Source organism: Gallinula chloropus, assembly GCF_964237585.1.
Source record: "Gallinula chloropus genome assembly, chromosome: Z".
NCBI classification, from domain to species: Eukaryota; Metazoa; Chordata; class Aves; order Gruiformes; family Rallidae; genus Gallinula; species Gallinula chloropus.
Window position 1 is genome coordinate 1235337 of NC_140089.1, and position 27532 is coordinate 1262868.

General features: G+C 54.2%; 1 protein-coding gene across 1 annotated transcript in view; it reads left to right on the top strand.

Moving 5' to 3' along the window:
• Positions 1-219: 219 nt before the first annotated feature.
• Positions 220-27532, top strand: part of LOC311203266 (RNA polymerase II elongation factor ELL2-like) — a gene marked incomplete at both ends in the record, with an annotated part of 37185 nt that continues 9872 nt past the window's right edge. Inside the window, 5 exons of the mRNA XM_084277920.1 lie at positions 220-345; positions 8268-8315; positions 18685-18806; positions 21418-21581; positions 24931-25190. Coding sequence (XP_084134046.1) covers positions 220-345; positions 8268-8315; positions 18685-18806; positions 21418-21581; positions 24931-25190 — 720 coding nt within the window. The remainder of the gene's footprint in view (positions 346-8267; positions 8316-18684; positions 18807-21417; positions 21582-24930; positions 25191-27532) is intronic.

Consider the following 27532-nt stretch of genomic DNA (forward strand, 5'->3'; position numbering starts at 1 on the left):
CCTCAGCCGCTCCCGCCCGCCCCTCAGCCGCCCCCAGCCTCTCCCGCCCGCCCCTCAGCCTCCTCCGCCCGCCCCTCAGCCTCCCCCGCCCCGCGCGAGCCCGCCCCGCGGGGCGACCGGTACGGCGCGGCTGCGCGCGGCGGGGCCGGTGGCGGCGGGATGGCCGCGGCGGGCGGCGGCGGCGACGGCGACGACGACGGCGGGTGAGGGGCCGATAAAATGGCGGAGCTGCGGGAAGGGGAGCGGTACAGCGTGTCCTGCCGGGGGGCGCCGGGCATCACGGTGCTGCACGTCAAGCTGACCGAGGCCGCGCTGCGGGCGCTGCAGGACTACCGGGACCGCCAGGTGAGGGGCGGCGGGGGGGGGGGGGGTGTGTGTGTGCGCAGCCAGCCCCGCGTCGGCAGCGCCCGGCAGCTCCGCATCCCCCCGCGGGGTCCCTCCCTCCATCCCTCCCTCTCTCCGCGGTGGGCAGCGGCTGGGCTGGGCTCCCCCTCGGCGGGCGGCCGGCCGCGGGGGGAGGCTGCGTGGAGGAGACGGGGGGGCGAGTCGGCGGGACAGAAGCTCCGAGTCGGCGGGACAGAAGCTCCCGTTGGAAGTTGGAGGTGGCTTCGTGCCCCCCCCGCCCCTGCCCCGGGCATTGCTGGGGCCGCGGGGGGCCCCGCGGAGCCGCAGCCCAGCGGGTTGGGGGACGCGGAGGGCTGGAGGGCACCGCGCTGCCGCCCGCGGGTGACTCAGGTGTTTGATACTCGCAGCGGCAGCCGCCTTTTCCTGACGCCGCCGGGATCCCGCCAGCTGCTTTTAGAGCCGTTAACTCGGGGCGATGAACGAGCTCAGAGAGAGAGAGAGAGAGAGGGGAAGGATGCTTTCCCGCAGCCGGCGGGATGCAGGCGGGACAGGCTCCCGGGGAGGGAGGGCTTCCCCGCTGATGGGAAGGAAGGAGCCGGGCTCCTCATGCCCTGTGCATCCCGCCGCGGCTGCGAGCGGAGGTCCGGACAGGCTGTGTGGGGAGGGCACGCTGCCAGCGCCTTCCTTCTCACCACCTTTCCCAGCCGAGCTGCTTCGCTGACCCGCTTCAGCTCCCCCTGTGCGACTGGGAAAGTTGGCAGCAAAGGCGTAAAAACGGCACCTCTGAGAGCTGGGGGAGGCAGGGGAGGCACCCTCGGCTCTGCGCTGTGCTGGAGATTCCTGTGTAACACAAATAACGCCGCAGGCAGCTCCTGGGAGTGAGAAATCAGGATAACCCTCCCATGCCCGGCTGACCCCAGCACCTGTGGAGCCTCTGCAGGGTGTGATCGGGCTCTGGATGCCCAGTTACTGAGCGTTCAACTCTGAACAGAGACCGAAGCGCTCGTTGCCGCTGCTGAGCATCTTCTGAGCTGGTGTGAGACTCTTCAATCCTGCCATGAAACGCTGGGCACAGGAGGGGCTCCGGGCTGTGGGTTGGTAGAGGGCGGGTGTGGTTGGACTCGGTGATCTCAAAGGTCTTTCCCATCCAGTGACTCTGTGATCCCACCTCAAGCCCACGCTCAGGAACAGGGGTCGGGATGGTGTCTCTGCAGCAGGCTGATCTCCGGAGCTCGGTGTGGGTGAGGACAAGCCCCTTCCTGCGCTCTGGCACCGTGGCCTGGGCTCACCTGGATTCGGATGGTGGGGCGCGTTCTTCTGGCCCAGATCTCTCTCAGCACCATGAAGCAGCGCTCTGCGAGATCTCTGAGCACCACCTGTGTTAATTGAAAGCACAGCCACCCGTTGTTCCAGTGTAAACCCCTCTCTGTCTAGCAGGGAGTCGTGCCTTGGCTTCACCTCAGTCATGTTGCCCTGGGAGGCCGGAGCTGCAGCCGCTCTGCAGTCCCGAGAGGTGCAGGACGCCCGGCCCTGGCGCAGTGAGTGTGTCCTGGGGCAGGCAGGGTGTCAGGGCTCCTGCTCCGGGGCCAGGCTGAGTTGTCCCTGCTGCCTCGGGCAGAGCCCTGCTGCTGCTGGGACCAGGCTGCAGGACTCGGCGCCGCTGGCGTCTGGCTGCTGCTGCCCATGGGGCATCACCTCCTTCCCTCCTCTGCGCTGCCCTCAGGGGCTTTTTGGAGCCGATTTCCTCTGTTGTGGGGTCCTTTTATCCCTTGTTCTGCACAGGTTCTGTGCTGGATGGAGCAGCCTGAGAGCTGAGGCTACAGGGAGCACGTGGCTGGGACGAGCAGCACCTCACTGCTTCAGTGGCAGTGAACAGATTAGACAGCTCGAGTTATAGCAGCAGCTCCACCCTCTGTGCAGAAACGTGTTCCGGTGTAAAAAACCCCTAAACATGCCTTTTTGCTGGTTTATCTGTAAAGCTGGCTTACTACACGGCGCTCAGAGGCAGCACGAAGAGACCAGGTGAAGTTGGAACGGGGTCCGGCTGCCCCGTCCCTCCGCAGTCGCGTTGCAGCTGGGCTGCGCCGGGGGAAGGCTCTGCAGGTGGGCGCTTTGCTCTGCTCCCTTACAGCAGGGGCTTTGGCTGGTGAAGTCTGGGCTCTCCAGCCCCAGGGATAACTGGGATTCCCGGGAATCTGTTCTGCACTGGGGCTCTCGTTCTTCAGCCACTGGGATGTTCCAGCTGCGGAGCTGCTGAGCCAGCACGAGGGACGTGATCTTTGCCTGGTGTTCCCCAGCTCTGAAGCGATTGAAATGGAGCCACAGGCTCTGCCCTGTTTCACTGGCCAGGGCTTAGCTGTGCTGTGGCTTCTGCCTGCCTCAGGTGGCCAGGGTTTGGGCTGGGGAGCTGGTGAACCCCTTGGCTTGAAAGGTCTGGGCTTTCAGGGCGGGACAGGCAGCCTCCTGGGTTTGCTGCAGACATGAGCTGTGCTGAAGTTTGGTGATACTTTGGAATGGATTGAACTGATTTGAGGTTTTTGCTGCTCCTGAAAGGGAGAATAAACCTATCCCACTTCTTCCTTTAGAGAGAACTACCCATTTAACTGGGTTTTGGGAGGATTTTGTCTTCTGGGTTAACGAGTTGAGTGAGGCTATGGAGGAGACCTGGCATATCAGCAGGGTAGAGGTAAAGAAAGGACCTGGGCTTTCCTCCTCCAGGCACCGTGGTCACTTAAGCAGTTGGTGCCCACCCAGCAGGAGTAGCACTAAGCAGATGTTTTGTCAGCCACCCTAAATGGCAGCCCCACCTCCTGAGCCAGCACCCCCATCGCTTCACCTGCCCCAGGGCTGCTCCTGCCGGGCTCCAAGGCCACTGTGGCTGCTGCTGTGGCTCCAGCAAGGAGATGGGTCGAGCTGAGATGCACCAGCAGCCCTTGGCCTGGTGCTGCTTTTGGCACTGGATGGTCAAGTGCTCCCCTGAGAGCATCCCTGATGGGTTCTGGCACTGCTGGGAGCTGGTCCTGGGAGCAGCACAGGGGAGCAGGAGCTGTGGGTGCCAGAGAGGGTCAGTGTGGGGAATGGGAGTGGGTGTTTCATGCCTGACACCCCAACCTGCCAGGAAAGGGGGAGTGTAGTGATCTCCCTGTGTTACTGCTTGTACCAGGGCAGCAGCTTATGGTGGGTGTGAGGAGGGACGTGCTGGTGTCTGTGAAGTGCTGGTGATGGAGCCGTGAGCGCTGGGTCTCCAGGGGTGGTACAGTGACCCAGGGGTGTGGTGGGCTTTTCCCAGGGTGCTGCCTCTTCTTGCTGACCCTGTGGAGGTGTGAAAACATCCTGTACCTAAAAAACCATTCCCCATGAAACAGTGTAACCCCCACAGTAATCAGGAGGGATACACCAGGGATGCCAAATCCCCCTTGTACCTCCACCTCCCTGCACCGGTGGCTCTGCCACCCCTCAGGGGGTGCTTTGGAGCTGGGAGCTGGGGAGCTGAGCCTGGCTGGGTGGTGGGTTCCTCAGTCCTGGGGCTGTTGGGAGGTGGGAGCTGTGGAGCTGAGCCTGGCTGGGTGGTGGGTTCCTCAGTCCTGGGGCTGTTGGGAGGTGGGAGCTGGGGAGCTGAGCCTGGCTGGGTGGTGGGTTCCTCAGTCCTGGGGCTGTTGGGAGGTGGGAGCTGTGGAGCTGAGCCTGGCTGGGTGGTGGGTTCCTCAGTCCTGGGGCTGTTGGGAGGTGGGAGCTGGGGAGCTGAGCCTGGCTGGGTGGTGGGTTCCTCAGTCCTGGGGCTGTTGGGAGGCAGGGGGTGGCTGGTGTGCTGGCTGGGACTCAAGCACAAGGAGGGGTACATGGAATTTACTGGGTGTTACTGGTGCAGGCAACCTGTCCTTCCAAAGTGCTGCTTCTTGTGAGGGGGTTTCTGTCATTCCTGTCATTTCCCAGCCTGAGTTGCTGATCAGTTCACATCCAGCCCTGCTGAAACCCAGCCTCTGAGTGCAGGGGCAGCGGGAAGAGCCCGGGCTGTGAGCAAGGAGGGGGCAAGAGCAGGACGGGAAGGGGAGAGGTTGGGGAGCAGGAAGGGAAGGGGGAAAGTGGGGGGGACCAGGAGAGGGAAAGGGGAAAAGGGGGAAGGAAGAGGAGCAGGAGGGGAAAAGGGGAAAAATGGAAGGATAAGGGGAATCCTTGGGGTGGCACTGCCAGAGTGCTGGTGTCTAGTTCTGGTCCCCACCATAATACTCATCTCTCTTGATGTTACTGAAGGGCAGGGAATGTTTATTGCCCCTCACACTCCCCCTGTGCTGGTCGGGGCATCTGCTGCTCCCCCGAGCCAGCGTGTGAGGGGAAGAGTCCTTAATGAGCCTCTTACAGGAGGGTGCTGCCCTAAAGTGCCTGAGCTGTCTGCAGGGTCCCTGTGCACAGAGCTCCAGTCCCTGCCCAAAGGCTGCTCAGCACCACAGTGGGCCTGGGGAAGGAAGTCAGATGGGTCTTGAGCTTTTGCTCCCCCCCAAATTAGAGGTTTAAAACCTGACTCTCAGAGTTCTCACTGCTTTTTTGTTCCCCAGTTGGTCCTGAGTGGGAGAATTTGCTCAGAACCATCAGAGTGGTTCCAAAGGGTGTTTGTCAGTACGGTGATGGGCGCTTTATAGATAAAAATATAAACATAAATATATAAGGAGTTTTCATGGCTATCTTAAAAAGGATCTTCAGAGGCAAATAAAGAGTAATCACTGAAGTGCAGTGTGCCTGGAGCTGCAGGTGGCTTGTTTGTCAGCTGAGCTGTTGCCTGATTATTCCTGCAGGCTGCTCCAGGAGTTCTGGGCACCAGCAGCAGTGTTTCTGGGTCACTTGCTTGGGTTGAGGTGGTCAGTGTCCAGCTCCTGCCCTGGGTACTCAGATCGTGGTGTTTTCAAGTTCACCCTGTTCCAGAAGCTTTGGGCTGACCAAGGCCAATGGGATCCTGGGCTCCATTAGCAGAGGGGGGGCAGCAGGGACAGGGAGGGGATTGTCCCTCTCTGCTCTGCCCTCCCCAGCTGGAGTCCTGTGTCCAGAGCTGGGGCCCCAGGACAAGAGAGATGTGGGGCTGGTGGAGAGGGGTCAGAGGAGCCACGGAGATGCCCAGAGGGCTGGAGCAGCTCCCCTACGCAGAGAGGCTGAGGGAGCTGGGCTGGGTCAGCCTGGAGAAGAGAAGGCTGTGGGGGGACCTCACTGCAGCCTCCCCGTCCCTGAAGGGACCCCAGGAACAGGAGGGGAATGGGCTTGTTAAAGGGCAGAGACTGGCAGGACAAGGGGCTGGAGTGAAGCTGGAGGAGGGAAGGGGGAGAGGAGAGACTGGGGGGAAGTTCTGTGCAGAGAGAGTGGTGAGGGGCTGGAAGGGGCTGCCCAGAGAGGGGGTGGGTGCCCCGTCCCTGGGGGTGTTCAAGGCCAGGTTGGATGGGGCCCTGGGCAACCTTGTGTAGCTCCAGGCCTGGAGGTTGGTGTCCCTGCCTGTGGCAGGGGGTTGGAGCTCTGGGACCCTTGGGGTCCCTCCCAACCCAGACCAGGCTGGGACTCTAAGTGCTGGGATTCATAACTGTGCAGCAGGCTGTGCATACAGAACCCATCATGATTTTTAAATGGGTTTGTTTGTCTGTGCTGGTTTAGCAGATGGGTGCAGTACTGGTCTCCAACTCCATTCTGAAGCTTTTTGGCCTTGAAAGGGAAGGTTTGTGGAGCAGAAGAATTTGTTGCAAGCCATTCCAGGTCTTAAGGCCACAGATGGTGTTGGCTGCTGCGTGACTTGAGAGAGTGCATCAGCCTCTGGTCCTGGAAACGCCAGCACGGTCATTTTTAAAGACCCCACTACCGGTTTGTGTGGGAGCTGCAGCTCTCCAGCGGTCTCACTCCTGGCAGACCCCTCCTCTGTTTTTTTTTTTTGTGGGGCCAGGTGAAGCTCCCGGGTGATGCTGAGCACCGGTGGGGCTGGGATTACTCGCAGGCGCTTGCTGCCGGCGCTAGGTGGAGCCGGCACCCATCTGAGCCGGCTCAGCTCATGGCCAAGCTCAGCTCCTGGGGTTTTCCGCTGGGTGAGAGCGATGGGTTTTATTGCAACAGGGTGAGAGAAGCACGAGTGAAGCAGGAGGCACCTGTGGCTGGAGGGAGGAGAGGACGGGGCTGGATGTAACTCACCTTTCCGGTGATGCTGAGTCCTGAGTGCTCCTGATTGATGCCATCCAAGCTTTAACTCCACCAGATTTTAAGCCCACCTAAATTTTAAGCCCTGCTTCTGCTGGGGTAAAGTTTGTGCTCATCAGGAATTGACCTGTTGGTGCAACCTGTGTGATGTAAGTGTGTGCAGTGGTTGGCAAACTCCCTGCAACACCCTCTGGACAAAGCCTAGCAGACTGAGCTAGTCAGCACAGCTGCCCTGTCTTTGTGTGTCCAGCAGTGTAATTTCAGGATCCAGGAAAGCTGAGCAAACTCAGCATTGCTGCTGAGAGGGGATGTCCTTATCAGTGGGCTCCTGCTGGCACTGGTGGTGGAGCTGTCTGGGCTGTGTCGAGGAGCAGATCTGACCAGAAGCTGGTTTGTGAGGGAGAAAAGTAGTTTCCAAGTAGCAAACCCCTTGATTCGTTGATTCTAATTTATTTTCCACCCCCTCCCCTTCACATTTCCAAGCCTTCATGGGCTGTGGTGTCAGCAGAGCAGCGGTGCAGGATGCTTCCTTCCATCCTTGCAGGTCAGGAACAGGCTGCGCTTGGTGCTGTGAAGTTGCAGAGACAAGGTGCAGGTGACCTGTGTTATTTTTGGCCATGCTGCATATTTCCCCTGGCAGGGGCTGTTTGAGGGACCTCAGAAGTTGGGTTTTCTATGTGGCAGTTTGATTGTGCTGAGCCTAAGGCGTGCTATCTGAGGTCAGCAGCCCGGGTGAAGGGTGTAAAAGCAGAGGCAGGGTGTGATGCCCTGCTTTCCTGAGGGCAGCTGGCTGCCAGCTCTGCGGGGAGCAGTGCAGGGGGTGCTGTGCTGTGCTGTGCTGGGAGGTTTGCTTTGCAGCCTTGCAAGCACTCCTGGTGTGAGTACAGGGGTCTGGGCAAAGAGCAGGTGGTGTGTGACCATGGGGAAGTGATGGCAGCCTGAGGGTGGTCCTAGTAAGGAAAGAGATGGTTATGGAGACCTCCCCTGGGTCCAGCCCTGTCCAAGGTCTTTATCAATCACCTGGGTGAAGGGAATCGGATGTTCCCCTCAGTAGGTTTGTGGGTGACATTGAGCTGCACCAGGGCAGGGTCAGATCAGACCTTAGGAGAAAGTTCTTCCCCAAGAGGGTTAATGGGCACTGGCACAGGCTGCCCAGGGAGGGGGCTGAGTCACCCCCCTGGGTGTGTTTAACAGAGTAGGTGAGCTGCTCAGGGATGTGGTGTAGTAGAGGACAGGTATGGTTGGACTCGATCTCAAAGGTCCTTTCCCAGCCAGGGACGCTGCTTCTGAGCAGGCAGGTTGCTTGTGTTAACCCAGCCAGACCTTGTGAAGATGTTCTCAAACAGCCACCTTGGGAGCCAAACCAACCACCAGGGCAGCGGGGCAGGGGCTGGGAGGGAGCAGCAACGCCTTTGGGACTCCCACACTTCTCTGCTGTGTGAGACAGACGAGGGGTGTTTCTCCTGCCAGCACCCCCAGATCGGGTTGTAGAGTTGTCAGTGTCCCCTCAGACTACTCCAGGTGCCACCGTGTCCTTGCTGAGCACGATGAAGCACCAGGTCTCGGGCTCCACAGCACCCAGCAGAGAACCCCCTGGGTCCTGCGAGGAGCCCAGACCCTCTGGAGCCCTGGCTGCAGCCTGTGCCATGGCACAGGAGCACAGAGCGTCCTCTTTGCTCTGGGAACATCCACCTTCTCTTCCTGCAGCACAGGAGGTGTGTGGTTCTGCTGACATGCTGCCTCTTTTCTTTCTCTTGCAGGATTCTCTCTCTTCTCCACCTTCGATTCAGTTTCAAGGATCCCAAGGGGTGAGTGCTTTTTACTCTTGTTATATTGGAAAAGAAGTTATTAAACCCACTAATTACCCTTCAGGCATTCCTATGATCTGCCTGTTCCAGGCACCTTGCCTTGTACAGTACGTTTGCTGAGCAGTTGCAGCTGAAGGTGGAAGAGAGTCAGGCTCTGGGTGGGCGTTGCTGTCGTGCTTCTGTCCCCTCTCACCCGTTTAGCAGGAGATTCTAAGGGCTCCACAACGTGAAGCAGAAGAGCAGTTTGGGGGAGTAGGGCTGATGGTTCTTGAGCCGCCTCTGAAACCATAACAGTGTTTTGAGTCTGTTAATGAAGAGTTGAGGGGGAGTAGGAGGAAGGCTGCTCCAGTGATAACCCTGAGTCTTGTTAAAGAGTCCTGGAGAGGAGAAGCTGGAGGTAAAGTGGAACTCAGGCTGTGGGCTCACCATGGGAGCCTGGGCTGAACCGTGGGGACGGCCAAAGGCTCCTTGTCAGGCTGAGGCACAGACTGAGCCTCTGATGCTGTTCAGCGCAGCCGGGACCTCGGGCAGGGCAGTGTGCCACGCAGCTGAGTGGTGCTGGGGCAGAGAGGGGGGACTGGTGGGGTCTGTGTCACTTGTCAGGAAGGGGACTCACAGACCCTGTCTCCAGCAAAGCTGCTGTGGAGACACAAGTTCTTAACGCTGCCCTTCTGAGAAGCTCTTCTCTCCTCGGAGCTGGTTCCCCACTGGAAGTGCACTGGGAAGGGTTTGAGCTGTGCTGGGAGAGGATTTCCTTGCTGGAATGAACTGTGGGTCTCAGTTCAGATGGCCTGGCAGAACAGCTGTGCCAGCAGAGGGTGGCTGGGGGCACAGATGGGTTTTGGAGTCAGTGCTGGCGTCGAGAGGGAAGTTGTGCCTGCAGACCTGACTGGGAAGGAGCCCAGTAAAAGGGGCTGTCTGGCTGTGGCAGCAGGCACACAGCCTTGCAAGGGGCAGGGCAGGAGACAAGTTCAAAATAAACTCTCAGTGTCGATATATAACCTAGGAGTGGAGTTTTGCAAGTAGTACTCTGTGAAAGAAAAATTACCAGCACCTTTTATCTACCCAGCACCCTCCCATCTTCTGCAACAGTTCACGTGTGGAGTTCTCTAGTGCTTGCTGGTAGCAGCAAGTGGTGCAGGAGGCTTGAGATGTAGTAACCTAGATGAGGCTTTGCTCCTCAGACATAAAACAATCCAGGGCTTTGTCAAAAAGCTGCCAGGGGGGTCACAAGGCTGCTGAAGAGCCAAGTGTTGCCTTGCAGGGGGTGTCACCTTGTCTGTTAAAGAGCCTCTCCAGGTATGTGCCTCTTTGTTACTAAACACAGCAGAGCAGCCTGCTGCGGTGCTCTGTGATGGGAACATCTGCAGGCTCTTTGCTGCTGGTGGCAGAAGCAATAATCCCTCACCATAATCTGCCTGTAATTGAGGAAATGCAAGGTAAGGAGATTCCCAGATCCTGACCAGCATCAGTGCCCACATCCAACACAACCCTAGACCACCCCAAGCCAGAAAGCTCGTTGTTTCCCGGGAGATTCCCAGATCCTGAGTCTCTGCAGTAGGGGCAGAAGTTTAAGGTTATTAATGTCAACAGACCCTGAGCGTGCAGCAGGAGGGAAATGGTGAGCTCAGTGTCGCTGTATGCTGCGTGGCAGGGGACTGACCTGCCCCCCTGGAAGGACTTCCTTCCTCCCGGGACCGGTTTCCATCCCCCTGGGACCTGTTTCCTTCTTCCCTCTCCACCCGGGACCTGTTTCCTTCCTCCCTCCCTGCCCGTTTCCTTCCTCTCCACCCGGGACCCGTTTCCTTCCTCCCTCCCTGCCCGTTTCCTCCTTCCCTCTCCACCCGGGACCCATTTCCTTCTTCCCTCTCCACCCGGGACCCGTTTCCTTCCTCCCTCCCTGCCCGTTTCCTCCCTCCTTCCCCTCCACCCGGGACCCGTTTCCTCCCTCCTTCCCCTCCACCCGGGACCCGTTTCCTCCCTCCTTCCTCCCTCCACCCGGGACCCGTTTCCTCCCTCCTTCCTCCCTCCACCCGGGACCCGTTTCCTCCCTCCTTCCTCCCTCCACCCGGGACCCGTTTCCTCCCTCCTTCCTCCCTCCACCCGGGACCCGTTTCCTCCCTCCTTCCTCCCTCCCCGCCCGGGACCCGTTTCCTCCCTCCTTCCTCCCTCCCCGCCCGGGATCCTTTTCCTCCCTCCCTGCCCGTTTCTTCCCTCCCTCCCCACCCGGGACCGGCTCTCCGTGGAGGTCTGGGGACCAAGGAGCACTCGAGCCCTGTTGCCAGTGCCGGGGCATCGCAGGCTCCCTGCTGCAGCCAGGGGTGTCCTCAAGCAGCAGTTTCACTTCTCTTGGTAGTGCTGGCTTTGCAGCACGGGCAGCAATCTTCCAGGTCCCTGCTGAGGATGAAATGCTAGCATTAGCATTCAAAAAAGGCTTATTTTTTACAAAAAACCCCATTACTCTAGTTAGGCTGATTGTGTCCCAGTCCTCTGTGGATGATGGGAAGGGATGGAGTGGAAAAACATAAGGAGCTTTCTGGCTTGGGGTGGTCTGGACTTGTGTTGGATGTGGGATCTGAGAAGGGGAGCCTTATACTGAGTAAGACAAGGGAGGAGCTTTTGTTTCAGGTATGTCTTTAATAAGAAGCTGAGATGGGTGTCAAAGGGGCCTCTGTGGCTGATTTGCCCCAAAGTAATGAAAAAGGCAGGTTAATTTCTTTCCTGTTGAGCAGTGGAGTTGCTGTGAAGGGTGTTGGAAGGGTGTAGGTGGTCTCAGAAGGTGCAGTAGCGAGCGCAGTGGTGGGGTAAGCGGTGTGCATTCAGTATGGTGATAAATCCTTGTGTGTGGTGTGTGCTGGCCCCTGGATGCTCTTCTGCACAAGAACCCCTGACACCCTGTGGAGTGGTTTGTGCAAAACACATCTGAGGCTCCATGAGTTGTGAATTAGTAAAGTCTCTCTGGTTGTTACAACAAACTTTAGCACCAGGGCACGAGCTGGCTCCAGGGACTTCTTGCTTCCAGACAGCCTGTGTGATCAGGTCTGCTGGTGCCTGAGTAGCTGGAGGGTACTGAGGCACCACAAGGGTTGGATTGTTACAGTGATGCAGATTCATTTTGAAGAATTACCTTGTAATTAAACACTTTGGGCTGCACCCAGGCAGCCTGGAGAAGGTAGCAGCCATGCTGTGCTAGGTATGATAGCCCTGAGAAAGGTGAATGTTAGCAGGGACTTGTAATGCAGTAGGGATGTGTTAAAAGGGAAATCCCAGCAGTGTTTGCAGCACAGTGTAGCTTTTATTTTTTGTAAAAAAAAAAAGGGGGAAATGAGGTGCTCAGGGATCTGGTTTAGCATAAGACAGGAATGGTTGGACATGATGATCTTAAAGGGCTTTTCCAACCTTGGGATTCTGTGAGTCTGTACTTCTGTGCAATAATATTCTGAATGACTGCAGCTCCCCTGCTAGGGCTTCCCTTCTGTATTTTTACCTCTGTTGTGTCCTGCAGCCTGCAAATGCATCTCTTAACAGAGACAAAATGTGCAGAGCCCCTGTCTACCTGAAGCCATTGACACCCTGGATCTCCCGTGCAACACAGAATCCCAGCCTGGTCTGGGCTGGAAGGGACCCCAAGGGTCACAGAGCTCCAACCCCCTGCCACAGGCAGGGACACCAACCTCCAGGCCTGGAGCTACACAAGGGTGCCCAGGGCCCCAGCCAACCTGGCCTTGAACACCCCCAGGGACGGGGCACCCACCCCCTCTCTGGGCAGCCCCTGCCAGCCCCTCACCACTCTCTCTGCAAAGAACTTCCTCCCAGTCTCTCCTCTGCCCCTTCCCTCCTCCAGCTTCACTCCAGCCCCCTTGTCCTGCCAGTCTCTGCCCTTTAACAAGCCCATTCCCCTCCTGTTCCTGGGGTCCCTTCAGGGACGGGGAGGCTGCGGTGAGGTCCCCCCACAGCCTTCTCTTCTCCAGGCTGACCCAGCCCAGCTCCCTCAGCCTCTCTGTGTAGGGGAGCTGCTCCAGCCCTCTGAGCATCTCCGTGGCTCCTCTGACCCCTCTCCACCAGCCCCGCATCTCTCTTGTCCTGGGGCCCCAGCTCTGGACACAGGACTCCAGCTGGGGAAGGCAGAGCAGAGAGGGACAATCCCCTCCCTGTCCCTGCTGCCACCCCTCTGCTGATGGAGCCCAGGATCCCATTGGCCCTATGAGCTGCAAGAGCCACTGCTGGCTCATGTCAAGCTTCTCATCCACCACAATCCCCAAGTCCTTCTCCTCAGGGCTGCTCTCCAGCAGCTCTTCTCCCAGTCTGTGTCTGTGTCTGGGATTCCTCTGGCCCAAGTGCAACACCTGACACTTGGCAGCGCAGAACCTCATTGGGTTCACCCAGACCCACCTTTCCAGCCTGTCAGGATCCCTCTGGATGCCTTCCTTTCCTTCTATTCTGTCAGCCACACCACTGTAGATCTTGGGTGACTGTAGATCTACATCTTCTGGACTGTAGAAGATGGGTGTTTGGTGTTTGCGTGCCAGGGCCCAACCAGGTTGCTCTTTGTATGTATAAAAATCAAAAGCAGCTTCTCTGAAACAAAGATGCAGTGCTGCTTCCTGATGCAAACAGAAGCTTACCTTCTGTTTTGGATTAATGTGGCTGCAGCTTGTGCTTTATTAATGAAGGCTCCTTGACCACCTCCTGCAAGTCTTTGCCCCGATGCTTCTCATGAACCCAACGCAGTTTCCCATTCTGAATAAGTCAGAAATCCTTGAACAGCTTTCCAGAGCCATGTAATACAAACATTTCTTCCAGGCAAGGCTTACCTGCAGAAGTTGGTGAGTCCAGAAACAACTTCAGAGTGTTACTTTGTCTTGCCTGATACAGGAAGAGATGGCAAATGTGTTAACAGCAGTAAAACTTGGATCTTAAGGGCTTGAGGTGACAGTTGCTGTGAACCAGTTGTCATCCAGTTTATCTGGTGCAAGTGTTGCCTTCTCTAGGTGGCTGAAAATGTGTCAGTGCCCTAGGAATACTTTGTGGATGGCATATTGCCTTGCAAGAAACCCTGGCTGTAAAAACGTGCCTCTGTAAGACAAGGCTGCTTGACTTGTCAGGGGATGGGGTCATCTTTGCAAAGGAGCAAGGAGGGAGCCTTGTAATCTCTTCATGTCAGCACAGGTGGGTGGCATTTGGGAGAGGACAGTGCACTGAGGCTGGGGTTTGTGCTGCACATCTGGCTGCTGAAGCATCAGGCTTCCCTGGCGTGGTGCTGGGATGGGGAAAGGTGGTGCTGGAAACCTCTGGTGAGGGGATCAAGAGCTGCAGCTCCTGCACATAAGTCTTGTGCCATCATCCCACAGCTCAACCTGCTGGTTGTTGTCGCTGTGGTTGTGTCGGTGCATCCCAGTATTGCACAGTGGGCTTGTGTGGGCTGGATGTTGGGCTGTAGAGCTGTTAGGATGGGAGCATCTCCCCTGTGAGGAGAGGCTGAGGGAGCTGGGGCTGTTCAGCCTGGAGAGGAGAAGCCTGAGAGGGGATCTGATCAATGGGGATCAATAGCTGAAGGGTGGGACCCAGGGGCCATGGGCAGCCTCTGCTCAGTGTCTGTGGGGACAGGACAAGGGGCGATGGGCTCAAGTTGGAGCCCAGGGAGTTCCCCCCAATATGGGGAAGAACTTCTTACCGGTGAGGGTGAGGGAGCCCTGGGACAGGCTGCCCAGGGGGTGTGGAGTCTCCTTCTCTGGAGAGATTCCAGCCCTGACCTGTCCTAGGGACCCTGCTTGGGCAGGGGTGGGACCCCATGGGCTCTGGGGGGCCCTTCCAGCCCCTGTGATTCAGTGAGTCTGTGATTCTGTAGCCTGCAGATTTGGTTTCTGTGCAGCTGCTGCCCTGTGGAAGGGTTTTATACACCTGCTTTCAGACCCCTATTCCAGTTTTTCCAGGCTGGTTTCAATTTTAACTCCCACCTTCTTGCGTTTTTGCCCCTGCCAGCTTTGGTTACCCTGCAGATTCAATAATTGCTTTTTTGCTTTGTGTTTGGGCTTTTCCTTTTGAACCCCAATTTGGGAAATGGGCTTGTGTGATTCAACTGTATTCACTACAACTGAAAATGCATTTTTCCCCCAGAGCTTGCCCCAGGTTTATTGAGCTGTGTTGTCTGAGTCATGACAGACTTCAGGAAATCTGCTGGTCGAAGGACAAAGCTTTTGGCCCTGTAGATATTCTGAGCAGGTCCCAAAAAAGCTTCACAGAACTGAAGGGTTTGTGCCAGCTGCATTACAGATTAAATAACAAAGCTTTGGAACTGAGGATGAAAGATTGGCCTTTTTCTCAGGTTGGTTGCCCTGCCACTTTTGGAATCTTCTAGGAGAGAAATGTTCCCTCATCATTGTTGTTGCCTCTCTGAAATAATGAGTGCCTGAGGAATGGGCATCCTGTAGTTCTGGAGTTTGTGACAAGTGGGTCTGAAAGATTTGAGGCTGACAGTAAACCTCTGGATGCTTTCTTTGCTCTGCCAATGGTTGTGGTAGCTGGTGATGCCATCATCACTGGTTTCTATCTTACAGAGTTTGTAGGGGTGAGGGGAAGCTGGAGAATATTTGGTGTTTCCATCTGCGTTTGCTCCTGGGTCATGGTTGCTGGTGATAATCTTCAGAGGCATCTGCCTGCAAGGTGCCAGACTTGTCCTTGTCTGTGTTTTATCGGTGTCCTTTTAGCACCTGGGGGAGTGGAGACCTCACAGAAGAGAGTGGGACAGCAGAAAAGGGCTTTAGATGTGCCCCAGGTCTGGCTTCTGTCTCCAGGCTGCTGCATCAAAGCACACACTGAGACCTGGTCTGGTACCTGTGCAAAGTTCTTCCAGAGTCCCGTATTAAACTATGAGGGAGCAGCAACTCCTGGTGCTGGGGGATTCCTGCCTGTTCCTCCTTTAGCCTGGTCGATGTCAAATACAAAGCCTGCTCAGGATGAGCTCTGGGAATGGGATGCAGGAACACACAGTGACAGCTGCATCTTCCCTCTGGCTCCTTGGGGACCAGCCCCAGGTCTGTCACCCTTCGTGTCTGTGGGGTCTCCAGAGAGTGTCTCAGGGTGACGACAGCCACAGCGGGCGGGACGGAGCCGTGAGTCACACACAGACCCTGCTGTGTTCACAGCACAACTGTGTGCCCAGACCCTGGGTGGGTGGGTGGGAGTGGGCTTCAGGGGATGCAGTTTCAGTGCCATTCGGGGCCCTGTGGTCCTCTTAGGGTGATGGCAACTCCGTAGTCCTGCTGGTGATCCTGAGAAGGGAAAGCTGCACGTGTGACCCAAGATCAATGACGCAGTTTCTCTCCATTCTGGTGTAAAACACACAGATTTCTCTCTGACCGTGCTGCTACTGTGAAGCTGAAGGGACAAGGGGCGGGTGGGAAGGCTGCCTTTCTCCCTGGGGTCCAGTCCCTGCCCCAGGGTGTCGGTGAGCTCTGCCAGTGCTGATGAGCAGCACACAGCTGGGATGGAGCTGTTGTGTTGTACCCATCGGTGCAGGGACTGCGGGTGCCTGGGGAGACCCAGGGCCAACCAGCAGGCCAAGTGTCCAGAGGAAGGTCCATCAGAGCATGTCCAATGTCGCTTTTAAGTATCCAAATGTCCAGAGAAAGGTCTCTCAGAGCATGTCCAATGTCCCTTTAAGTATCCAAGTGTCCAGAGGAAGGTCCATCAGAGCATGTCCAACGTCCCTTTAAGTATCCAAGTGTCCAGAGGAAGGTCCATCAGAGCATGTCCAACGTCCCTTTAAGTATCCAAGTGTCCAGAGGAAGGTCCATCAGAGCATGTCCAACGTCCCTTTAAGTATCCAAGTGTCCAGAGGAAGGTCCATCAGAGCATGTCCAACGTCCCTTTAAGTATCCAAGTGTCCAGAGGAAGGTCCATCAGAGCATGTCCAACGTCCCTTTAAGTATCCAAGTGTCCAGAGGAAGGTCCATCAGAGCATGTCCAACGTCCCTTTAAGTATCCAAGTGTCCAGAGGAAGGTCCATCAGAGCATGTCCAACGTCCCTTTAAGTATCCAAGTGTCCAGAGGAAGGTCCATCAGAGCATGTCCAACGTCCCTTTAAGTATCCAAGTGTCCAGAGGAAGGTCCATCAGAGCATGTCCAACGTCCCTTTAAGTATCCAAGTGTCCAGAGGAAGGTCCATCAGAGCATGTCCAACGTCCCTTTAAGTATCCAAGTGTCCAGAGGAAGGTCCATCAGAGCATGTCCAACGTCCCTTTAAGTATCCAAGTGTCCAGAGGAAGGTCCATCAGAGCATGTCCAACGTCCCTTTAAGTATCCAAGTGTCCAGAGGAAGGTCCATCAGAGCATGTCCAACGTCCCTTTAAGTATCCAAGTGTCCAGAGGAAGGTCCATCAGAGCATGTCCAACGTCCCTTTAAGTATCCAAGTGTCCAGAGGAAGGTCCATCAGAGCATGTCCAACGTCCCTTTAAGTATCCAAGTGTCCAGAGGAAGGTCCATCAGAGCATGTCCAACGTCCCTTTAAGTATCCAAGTGTCCAGAGGAAGGTCCATCAGAGCATGTCCAACGTCCCTTTAAGTATCCAAGTGTCCAGAGGAAGGTCCATCAGAGCATGTCCAACGTCCCTTTAAGTATCCAAGTGTCCAGAGGAAGGTCCATCAGAGCATGTCCAACGTCCCTTTAAGTATCCAAGTGTCCAGAGGAAGGTCCATCAGAGCATGTCCAACGTCCCTTTAAGTATCCAAGTGTCCAGAGGAAGGTCCATCAGAGCATGTCCAACGTCCCTTTAAGTATCCAAGTGTCCAGAGGAAGGTCCATCAGAGCATGTCCAACGTCCCTTTAAGTATCCAAGTGTCCAGAGGAAGGTCCATCAGAGCATGTCCAACGTCCCTTTAAGTATCCAAGTGTCCAGAGGAAGGTCCATCAGAGCATGTCCAACGTCCCTTTAAGTATCCAAGTGTCCAGAGGAAGGTCCATCAGAGCATGTCCAACGTCCCTTTAAGTATCCAAGTGTCCAGAGGAAGGTCCATCAGAGCATGTCCAACGTCCCTTTAAGTATCCAAGTGTCCAGAGGAAGGTCCATCAGAGCATGTCCAACGTCCCTTTAAGTATCCAAGTGTCCAGAGGAAGGTCCATCAGAGCATGTCCAATGTTGCTTTAAGTATCCAAGTGTCCAGAGGAAGGTCCATCAGAGCATGTCCAACGTCCCTTTAAGTATCCAAGTGTCCAGAGGAAGGTCCATCAGAGCATGTCCAACGTCCCTTTAAGTATCCAAGTGTCCAGAGGAAGGTCCATCAGAGCATGTCCAATGTTGCTTTAAGTATCCAAGTGTCCAGAGGAAGGTCCATCAGAGCATGTCCAATGTTGCTTTAAGTATCCAAGTGTCCAGAGGAAGGTCCATCAGAGCATGTCCAATGTTGCTTTAAGTATCCAAGTGTCCAGAGGAAGGTCCATCAGAGCATGTCCAATGTTGCTTTTCAGTATCTTTCTCTGTCAGCTGTATTTACTCCATTAAACACTCCAGCCAGTCTCAGAACAGCTTTTCACACTCACTGCAAGCTCGTTTCCCCTTTGGAGTGGAGGAGTCAGATGGCAGCAGGTTTTTGGAGCCTTGGTGTGGTTTGCTGTGGCAGCACACTGAAGAGCCTGCTGATGCCACCAAACGTTCTGGCCATTCCTCACACTTGCATCCTTGGGCTGCAGCAGGATGCAGCACGTTCTGTCCTCAGTGGCCAGTCCAGCCAGGGGGATCTGACTGAACCTGCAAAACACTATTTACGTTTCACTCTTGGCAAACAGTCGCGTCCAGAGCTGAGGAGAAGAAAAAGCCTTTCAGGGCCTGTTGGGTGTGAAATTGGGGCTTTATAGTTTGAGAGGTTTTGCTGTTGTGATTTGCACGTCGCTGTTTATGTTTTCCCTCCCTCCTTGGAGCTGGCTGTACACTTCATAGGGCTGAGGGAATGGCTGCCCCTGGGCGTCCCACGCAGGGTGTGCACTCTGTGCTGCTCTGGTCCCTTGGCTGAGCCTCAGGCCCTTGGATGATACTCAGGTGCTGGTGTGGAAATTTGGGCACGTGCCTGTTAGTGCCACCAGATGGGGAGGGGTGACTTGCTGCTTGAACCCTCTGCTAAAGCAGAGGCTGAGCGACTGTAGGGTCTGTGGGGCAGTTACTGCTGTGGCAGACACGCAGCCAGCCCTGCTTTCCCAGGGAGAAATGTGCCAAACCCACTATTTTAGTGGCTTTTAGTGCTTAGTGTTTTTAGTGGCATGTCTGACATCAGAGCCTTCAAGACACAGTTTCTCCCTGTAAGCCACAGCCCTGGTTCATGGTGAGCAAAAGGCTGTAGACTCCAGTTTTTACACCACCTTTTCTTTCCCTTTTAGTGTCTTAGAATTCCCAAAGTTGCTGTGCCAAACGAAGTGCAAACATTTAACTTCTACATGTCAGATGATGGCAATGATAATTCTCAGGGAAGCTTTGACTGTGTCCAGCAGGCTCACTCCAGGTAAGTTTTCCTTAACGTTCCCTTTCGTGGCCAATTCAAGTAGATTCTGTGGCTTTGAGGGCACAGCAAAAGCCTGGAGCAGGAGCCTGCTCCCAGTGATGAGCTGCAGGAGAGAAGTAATTCCTAGCAATTATAAGTACAAATACCTGCTTCTACATAGAATTCTCTTGGGTTTGCTCTCAAAGGAGGTAACCTTTTGAGGGCTTTCTCACCTCTTTGTGCTGCTTCTAAAACATTCTGGGTTGAGCATCGTCCAAGCCAGACCAGATCCATTCTACAGCCATATGTAAACATGGTTATGGCTGGCAACACGCATGGGTGCTCCCGTGAGGGATACTGGTCTTATTTTAAGAACCACATCAGTCAGTGGCCCTGCCCAGAACTGCGTGGCCATGGTGCTTCAGAACCCCCTGTAACACAGCAGCGCCTGGTCTGGCTCCTTGGGGTCCGAATGAACAGTGCTGATGCTGACCAAAGAGGCAGGTTACACCTGGGGTTTGCTTCAGCTTCTGCAGTGTTGGATTCAGCCCAGTGGTGATGGCGTCTGGTGGTGGGGGGTGGCTGTTTGTCCCCTCTCATTGACTGGGACATCACAGGTGGGGTTTGTGTGTTGATCTGGGAAGCTGATAGCAAACAGGCACAGCAACAGGTCTCCTGCTCAGACACTGGGACACAGGAGAGCTTCTGCCCACAATTTCAAACCAGGGACTTGCCTCGATAATGTGTTTTGGGAGCAATAAAGTGAGCTGATTCCACAGCTCTTTGCCTGAGATCTCCCAGCATCCTCATCCTGGGTTTGTCCTGCTTACAATACAGCCTTTCAGTGGACTCCCTTTCCTGATGGGATCAGCAAAAAGCCAGTCGGTTTAGTGGCAGGGGTGGGGGAGCCTTGGGGCAGTGTTGCTTTTGGGTGTTTGGCTTTGGGTGGTTGATAGTTTTGGGTTGTTTGGTTTGGGGTTTTTTTGGGGTGGGGGTGGTGATTTGTTTGCATTTTGGGGTGTTTTTTTGTATGTGGGTTGTTTTTGTTTTGTTTTTTAAAATTAAACTCTGTCTTCAAGGGGCCAGAGCCACCCAGGCTGGCACAAAGCAAGCAGCAGGGCTGCAGGCTGGTGGTGAGACCTCCTGCCTCCTGGCTGGCCTCTCACGAGCATCTCTGGGAGCACTTTCTCTTTTGGGAAGGAGCACCTTCAGTTTAAAGTGAATGTTACTTATACAGTTAATCCAGCTTAATTTAAGATGCTTTACCTCTGAATAATAAGTAGTTTAAATGTGGTTTTACTAATCTGCTTTGAATCCTGACTCTGGTGAGCTTTTGCCAAGTCCTTTGTCGCCAGCGCTCAGTTTGTGTAAAGTGCCAGTAAATTAGGACACAGCTACACACAGGTTAGTTTAAAAAACACCCCAGCTCCAAACCAGAAGGGGCCTGTGCAAGGTATCTAGCCTAATTTTGTGCTCAGGGGCACATCTAGCTTCAAAACTGGCTCAGGTTTTGCAAATACCCAGCTCAAGGAGGGGGTTACACAGCTTCTCAGCCAGTGAAGACGCGTGTAGAGAGAGGGATGCTGAAGGAAACGGGAAGTGGGTGTGAGCTGTGCTTTGGGTGGCAAGAAGGACCTTTCTTCTGTTGTAAACGTGCTGATTTCAGAGCAAGGAGTCAATACTTAGCTCTAGGCTGTGGAGGAAGCTGTAGCTGTATCATCTGTAAGTACCGGTCAGTGGCTCGGTCCAGCCTTGTGGCTTTCAGCAGCGACATGGTAAGTTGAGATCTGAGATTCTTGACTCTCCTTCTTGGAGCCTTGCTGGGGAGTTCCAGGGTGGCTGAAGAGCTTGGGGTTAGCTAAAGGCGGTGCCCTCTGTCTGTCAGAGCTGTTGCAGTGGTGGGCGCCACACAGCTCATTAAGAGTGGTGATGGGTCACTTGGGAAGAGGGGCTGTTAGTGGTGACACCCTTGCTGCAGGCGGTGTTTGGACTGACCATGGAGGGATGGGGTCCTGGACAGACACCTTGTGATGCCCAACGTCCTCCTTGATATGTGGAGGAGACCCCGTGGTCCTTCCCCTCACGTAGTTTGCTCTGGGTGCCTCTGATCCAACGTGAATCCTCAGCTCAGCACACACAGTCCTCAGCGCTGCCAAACGTATGGAGCAGGAAGTGAGTAGAGCAGATTCAACAGCAAGAGGAGGGAAGATGAGGCTGGCTTGCCCTGCCTGGGGCTACCATGGGCCAACTTGGGCAGAGGAGAGGAGGTGTGTGCTGAGCTGAGAGCCAGGTAGGTGAAGGGACAGCTCCAGAGATGAACTCCCTGCCATGAGGGTGCCAGAGCAGCTGCCCAAGTTGTCCCTGCCCTGGTCGTTGGGGCAGTTGTCAGCAGAGCCACAGCTTCCCTGCCTCTCAAACACATTTACGTGAGGAAATGTACCTATACTGACAGGTAAAACTGAGACAATGGGATGAGTAGGGACAATTTGAAAGACATTTACACCCTAGCCATCTGTCCCAACTGGAAAACTTATTTCTTCACCTGTTAAGACAGGTTTGAAAGTCCCTGATACAACCATACTTCTCAGTCTGAACTAGTGCTCAGGCTCAACCTTTCTCGATGTTTTTGTAGTTCTGGAGCCTCACAACTCAGTTGCCTGGGACCTGTACAGAGTAAAATTACAGTTTGTGCCACAAGGGACTCCTATCAGACGACCAGAGAGCACGTGACCCAGGCAGAAGAGGAGTCGGGCAGTCGAAGTGCAAAGGTTGTTAAACCCGGCCGACCACTCTTAGGTATGGTTGGATTTCCTTTGTTACTAGATGTCTCTAAGCTTTCCAATTCAGTGATTGATCTTTTCAGCAGATGCCTGGGGCAGGTGCTGTGCTTGGTGGCCTCAGGTGCAGGCAGCTTGCCTTCCCTCACAGCTCTGCAGTCTTCTCTTGAACATTTTTTCCCCCAAAAGCCTGCCAGTCCTTCCTTGTTCCCATGTTGCTTATTTTGAGCGCTGAAGTGAGGGGTTGTTACTGCCCTACCCATTGAAATTCTCTAGTTCAGCAGCTAGTGTTCTGTTTTTATAGCAGCACCTCTGAGTACTCAAATTCTGTGCTAAAGCATTCAGCTTGCTTTGTAATTTAGAAACATGAACGTTGAGGGACACTCGTAGAAAGTCCGGAACTTAATATGGAGACCTTTGCTTTTCAGTCTTTCTAATGCTGAGTCGTTATTTATAACTTGGTCATTAATGAGCAACAGCTGCCACAAGAGCCTTTTAAAACAACTAAAGCATCAGTAAGGTGAGGTTGGCGTTTTCCCATGGACGTTCCCGTGGGCTTCATGGTTCCCCTCAACCCAAAGAGCGCTCAGGCGGTGTCATTCCGTTATTAAACCCTTCTGAGGATGGTTCCCCGAGGAGCTGGGATCCCTCTGCAGACAGACAGACAGACAGAGGCCAGGTGAGCACACACCTCAGGGCCCTCAGCAGAGCAGACAGTGGCTGCATCAGCCGGGGTACCCGGGAACATCCACCCCTGGGACTAGAGGTGTCCCTCGCTCGGCTCCGGCCACACTCCTCCCGCCAGCTCGGGTGTTCCCAGCTGTGAAGTGGCAACACAGGCTCAGCCTGGCTCACTGCAGGGCCCTGTGAACCAGCATTTGGGGATACAGGGTAGCCTGTGAGTGGCCGTGACAGTGGGCAGCGGGGCAGGGCTAATGCCAGGCACGGAGCTGGCCCCGCTTCCCAGGGCCTGTTGGAACTGCTCGCCACCTCCTTCTGTGTCTCGCTCTCTCCCTGGGGCAGCTCTGGGGAGTGAATGACCTGGGTGATTCTTGGCAGCTGTTCAGACAGACCTTGAGTGAGTGTTGGAAGAAACGGGCCTCAGGAGTGAGGGCAGGACAGCTGGGGTGTGTGTGGGTGCTTCTCCTTCCCATGGGCCTTGGCTAGGCTCAGGTAGGACAGGTCTGGCTGCTGGTGGGGTGCAGGGCCGACTTTGTGACGGGCTTCGGGCCAGTTTGACCTGGGGAGCGGGGCTGTGAATGGTGTGAGGGCTGGGTTGTGCTTTCAGCTCATGCTTTAAAGTGGTTTGGAGGCACGACTTCGGGAGGTGCTTTGTGGGCATGCCGCTCACACCAGCTGCCCTGCGAGGGGTTTGTGTGTCTGCACTGAATTTAACTTGTCAAAAGGTTTTAGCGTGTTCAGTAAACAACCGGCCAGTTCACGCTGTTCTGAAAATGAAGCAGTGTGTGTTTGCACTATTAGGTTTGTTCTTGAAAACCAGAAGGGCAAAGTCCAGGCAAGGTGCAGGGTGGAAAGGTTGTCAAGGTTTGGCCCCCTCCACAAAAGGGACACAAAGTTTTGCTGTTCCTGTGGATGAGCAGCACATAAGTGCTGCCTGGGCTCAATCCATCTGGCAGAAGACAGCAAGCTCCAGGTTCTCTCATCAATACTCAATCAAGCCTCCCTCATGTACCAAACATGAGCTGTTGGTTTCAGGAAAAACACCTGGTTTCCCTTGCATCCTCTGTTGGATTGCAAACAGGATTTATTGCCATCATTTCCCATAATCTCCTAAGTCTCTTTTCTTGTGTCTGATAGCAAATGCTGTTTATAAGCACGGGGTAGAGAAGCTTGGGTCTTTCTCTGGGAGATTCTGGATGCATCAGTTGCAAACCCTTGCATTATTCTTCTAGTTTAGAAACACATTTTTCTAGAGGTGGATCCGAAATGCTGTGTAGGACGTGTTAAAACTCCTCTGGCCTTGGTCTCAACATTTCTGGTGTGTTGTTTCTGTCAAACTGGGGCTTATTTAATGAGTGGAACATTTCACTTTAATATGTGGTGTAACTTAGTGCTTAACAGCAGGTATTCCTATTTTTAAGCACTTAACTGTGTAGACTTGGACTTAGTAGCCATTACTGGGAATCTTTGTATTAAATGGAAGACCTTTACATCACTCACTACTCTTCTAAAAAAAAAGCCTGATTCGGGGTATTCAGTGCTTGAGCTTATAAACTGGAAAAATAATACAAGCACCATCTAGATAAATAATCAGTAAAGTTTCCTACGTGTAGCACTCATGTACCAGATGATTTTACTACTGAATATTACTTTGTTAATGCTGAGCTCCATGCATCTCCACTGCCTGTCACAAGTGGTGTTCCTCAGGGGTCAGCTCTGGGTCCAGCCCTGTCCAGTGCACTAATCAAGGGCTTGGATGAAGGGACCGAGTGTGTTCTTGACCAGTTTGCTGCTGATCCCAAACTGGGAGGAGTGGGCGACGTGCCCGCAGGCTGTGCTGCCATCCAGGGAGAGCTGGGCAGGCTGGAGAGCTGGGCAGAGAGGCACCTTGTGACACCCAGCAAGGACAAGGGTAGGGTCCTGCTCCGGGGGAGGAACAGCCCAGGCACCAGCACCGGTGAGGGGGACCTGCTGGGAAGGGACCTGGGAGTCCCTGTGGGCAACAGGGTGACCAAGAGCCAGCGACGTGCCCTGGGGCCAAGAAAGCCAAGGGCATCACCCTGGGGTGTGACCAGCAGGTCAGGGGGGTTCTGCTGCCCCTCTGCTCTGCCTGGGGAGGCCTCGTTGGGAACTGTGTGTGTGGTGCTGGGGTCCCTGGGTCAGGAGGGACAGGGAGCTGCTGGAGAGGGGACAGCAAAGGGCTGTGGAGATGCTGAGGGCACCAGAACATTTCTCTGGCACACAGACACTGAGGGACTTGGGGCAGTTCAGCCCAGAGAAGCCTGAGGGGATCTTCTCAGTGCTGATCAACCCTGTGGGCACAAACTGGAGCAGAGGAAGTTCCCCCTGACCCTGAGGAGGAACTTCTGTGCTGGGAGGGCAGCAGAGCTGCCAGAGGGCCAGGCTGCCCAGAGAGGCTGGGGAGTCTCCCTCCAAACCCTGTGATCTTGGGTGCTCTCCTGTGCAGCCTGATCAAGGGACCCTGCTCTGGGCAGTGGGATGATCTCCAGAGGTCTCTGCCAGCCCACACCGGCCTGTGGTTCTTCCACATCTTGAATTGCTAATGCAATACTGGTTTTAGAAGTTATCTGACTTAGTAATTCTTTTAAGAAACTGCCTCTTCTTCTTCCAAACGCCCATGTTGCTTATTTGCCCCCCCACACCTCTCTTTTTTACCCTGTCTTTAGGGAAAAGACCACCGGTTAGAAAACCACAACAAACCAGTCCAGATCTTGCACCTAAGAGGAAGAGATCGACACCCTTGAACCCTGCAGTTGCCTTACGGAAGATACAAAAAGCTAATCCTGTTTCTCAGCAGCCGTACAGGGACAGGGTGATCCACTTGCTGGCCCTGAAGAGTTACAAGAAACCAGAGTTACTGGCTCGCTTGCAAAAAGATGGTGTCAACCAGAAGGACAAGAATTGCCTTGGAAGTATCCTTCAGCAGGTGAGACCATGGGGCTTGTGCCAGAGTTTCCCCTCCCCGCTGTTGTTTTAATCATAAATTTGAGGTGTTGCTGCTGCATCTAAATTAGGAAATAATCAACATCCTACATAATGGTCCTCCTTTAACCTTTTCAATCTACTTTATAGTGACGTCCCCAGCTGCACGTCAACACGAGGAAAGGAAGAGTAAAGACAGTTTGAGCAGTGGTTTTGATGCTGTTGGGAGGGCAGGCAATAATTATCTATTTCTAGTGTTGTTGTTCCTTAGGTTGTCTTTATTTTTCCCCTTTCTTTTACTTGGATTTCTTCATTGAGGGCAGCTGACCCGTGTTCTCTTTGGGGTGTGAAAAAGGTACTTCATGTTTCTTGGGATGAGTTTATGAGGAGAGAAGTTTGGTGATGGGAAAGGTTTGTCATGGTCAGCGTTTCATTTGAATGCAGTTAGTGGCCTGTAACTAGCACTTTGTCTCTCTTGGGACCTGTTAGAATTGCAATCCAGGGATGGCTGTTCCAGCCACATTGTACGTGGAAAAAGGTAGTGGGCTGGTTTTGAGCAGAGCATTTCTTTGCTGTCATGTGGCTCCTTTACGTTCCACCTGTATTTGTTTGTTGTAGACATCAAAATCATTGGTCAGCTTATAAAGTTGCATAGGTGAAGCTTCTAAGCTGTGTGTTCAAGAGTGGCAGAGATTAATTCTCTACCAAAACAGTTCAGAAAGGGCTTCTGAAAGAATTGTGAGATGCAATGGCTCCTTCTTCATTGTTTGAAATACTCAGTGTGCCCACGGAGTGTGGCTGAATTATATATGTATTAATATGTAAAGAAGGAACATATTCTGTAGGAAAAAGTGATTTGGAAATTATTGAGTTAGTAAAATTCTACATTTACACAGCTGTGACTGATCCTACGCTGGATTTTAAAAGCTCATTGTTTGAATATGTCAAGTGTTGTTGCTCTGTTTGCCCAGTGCGATGGTAGGTTGTTGTTTTTATCCTGAGGACATACACAATCTAACATAATCTAGCCATGTTCTTACACACAAACCAAATTGGTTGATTTATATTTTAAATTGATGATAAAATTCAAAAAGCTCAGCTCCCTAAAAGAGAAAAGCTGCAAATTTCTTCTTGGAGCCTGTTTCCTGTACGTGGTGTGAACTACCTCGAGGTCACACTAGCAGCACTAGGCCCTGAAAGGCCTTGCTTACTTTTTAATTAGCTCCAGAATGAGGTTTTTCTTGTATAAATCTCAAACTAGCAGCTAAAACTTGCTTAGGATCTCATATACACAGAGCTGCTTCTTTTGGAATACAGTTTAATTCTATTTTTCATGAGGGAACTACTGTTTCTGGCTATTGTTGTTACCTTTTTATTTAAGCTGGGTACAGACAGACACACACCCAGCCCCCAACCCCCATCCCACCCTCTCCCAGCCCAGCAGAATTCATCTGCCATGTTCTGGGGGAAAACCAGGCAAAGCTGCACAAAGCAGTCAGGATGTCTTGGGAGATTCAGCATTTGGTATCTGGCAAATGGGGCCTGCTTTGCTTTGGGGCCTTTTTTCCTCGAAGCTCTGAACAGATGTCAGGCGATGTCGGCCTAAAGCAGCGTTTTAGGTGTCGGGTGGTTCCAGGTTTTTCCTGGCTTGCTCTCAGGTTTTGAGTGTATTTTGTGTTTCTGAGGAAGATATAAACCCATTTTATTCTTAGAGCTTTCCAGCGAGGCAGGCACAGGCCCTTCTCAGCACAGTGCTGTCTGTAACGGAGCTGTGTCTGTAGATCAAAGGCCACACCTGGGCCTGTGAACCTCTCCTGGGCCGTTCTAGCACCAAACCCTGTGTCCAACGTGCCACTCGTTACTTTAATCCTCACTGGTAAAACTGCAATATGGCTTAAAAGCTAATGGGATGCACAAATATTTCCTCTTTGTGCTCAGGGATAGAGTGGTGAGGGGCTGGAAGGGGCTGCCCAGAGAGGGGGTGGGTGCCCCGTCCCTGGGGGTGTTCAAGGCCAGGTTGGCTGGGGCCCTGGGCAACCCTGTGTAGCTCCAGGCCTGGAGGTTGGTGTCCCTGCCTGTGGCAGGGGGTTGGAGCTCTGGGACCCTTGGGGTCCCTTCCAACCCAGGCCAGTCTGTCATTCCATGATTTTATGACATTTAGTGCCAGTGAGGTGAGTGGAATCTGCACTTCCTGGTGGCTCAGCCACTTGAGAAAGGAAAGCAGCGCTGTCTGTCAAGACAGACGACGAGGGGATGCTGTGGTCATTAATGTGATGATGGAAAACATGTGTTGTGCAGGCACAGCCTGTGCTGTGCCACCACGGTGTAGCTGCCTGGAATAGAAGA